General features: G+C 46.6%; 1 protein-coding gene across 1 annotated transcript; it reads right to left on the reverse strand.

Moving 5' to 3' along the window:
* Positions 1 to 455: 455 nt before the first annotated feature.
* Positions 456 to 803, reverse strand: LOC140180625 (uncharacterized). Its single transcript, XM_072221880.1, has one exon. It carries the CDS (start codon positions 801 to 803, stop codon positions 456 to 458), a length of 348 nt encoding a protein of 115 aa, XP_072077981.1.
* Positions 804 to 1,407: the final 604 nt, after the last annotated feature.

The following is a 1,407-nucleotide window of genomic DNA, read 5'->3' on the forward strand; positions in this document are numbered from 1 at the left end:
ATGAACTTGGCCGCTTCCTTCTGTAAGGTCGACTAGTAGAAGCCAGCTCAGAGTACCTTTTTGGATAGTGCTCATTCTACGAGGTGGTTGCCACACATACTACTGTGAACGTCCTCCAGGACTTCCTTTGTAGCGAAAGTCGGGACGCACTTTAGGAGGGGTGTTGAAATCCCTCTGCTGTATAGGACGTCGTGTACCAGAGTATAATATTGTGCTTCCCGTACGAGCCTTTTTCCGTCCTTCTTTTCTGAGGGAAATGTTTCGGACTTAAGGTAGTTGATTATAGTGGTCATCCACCCTTGGTCCTAGTCTGATATGTTTAAGACTTTTTCTTCCCTTAAAGTTGATGGGTGCTGCAAGGTTTCTTGGATGAGGCTTCTATTGTTGCCCCCTGGTTTGGTACTGGCTAGTTTTGATAATGCGTCAGCTCGGGCATTTTGTTCTCGAGGTATACGTCAGATTTGATATTCGTTGAAGCTCCCGAGCTGTTCTTTAGTTTTGTCCATGTACTTTTTCATGGTAGGGTCCTTCACCTGGTAGCTTCCATCTATCTGCGACGTGATTACCTGTGAGTCACTGAAGATGGTGAGCTTTTGTGCTCCAACTTCTCTAGCCAGCTTCAGTCCGGCCAGTAGGACTTCGTACTCCGCTTGATTGTTTGAGGCGAGGAACTCGAACCTTAAGGAGAGTTCGAGTTGGGTCCCTTGATTACTTTCTAGGAAGATGCCTGCTCCACTCCTGGTTTTGTTTGACGAGCCGTTGACGTAGAGGTTCCATTCTGTGGGAGTCCCCGGGGTGTCCATGTACTCGGCGATGAAGTCGGCCAAGTACTAGGATTTGATGGTGGCTCGTGTTTCGTACTTGAGGTCAAACTCAGATAGTTCTACTGCCTGTTGTAGGATTCTTCCAGCCAAGTCCGTTTTCTGCAGGACGCTTTTTATGGGTTGGTTGGTGCGTAATCTAATAATGTGGGTTTGAAATATGGTCGAAGTCTTCAGGATGTGAGTATGAGGGCGTAGGCAAACTTTTCTATCTTTTGATAGTTCAGTTCAACCCCTTATAGAGCCTTGCTGATGAAGTAGACTGGTTGTTTTCCGTTGTCATCTTCTCTGACCAGTGCTGATGTTATTGCCCAACTTTCTACGGCGAGGTATAGTATCAGTTCCTCTCCTTGTTGAGGTCAGGTCAGGATGGGTGGTTGTCCTAGGAATGATTTGAAGTCCTGGAAGGCTTTTTCGCACTCTGGAGTCCATTCGAACTTCTTTCCTTTCCTTTGTATTGCATAGAAAGAGAGAGATTTTAGGACTGATCTGGCCAGGAATCTGGACAGTGCGGCTAGCCTTCCATTTAGTTGTTGTACCTCCTTCACGCAGGTCGGGCTTTTCATGTTGAGTATAGCTTGGCATT

This window comes from Arachis hypogaea, chromosome 17 (assembly GCF_003086295.3).
Source record: "Arachis hypogaea cultivar Tifrunner chromosome 17, arahy.Tifrunner.gnm2.J5K5, whole genome shotgun sequence".
Classification (NCBI taxonomy): domain Eukaryota; kingdom Viridiplantae; phylum Streptophyta; class Magnoliopsida; order Fabales; family Fabaceae; genus Arachis; species Arachis hypogaea.

Excerpts from the sequence above, each read along its gene's own strand:
- LOC140180625 (XM_072221880.1), bottom strand. The coding sequence starts at position 803 with ATGGACACCCCGGGGACTCCCACAGAATGGAACCTCTACGTCAACGGC.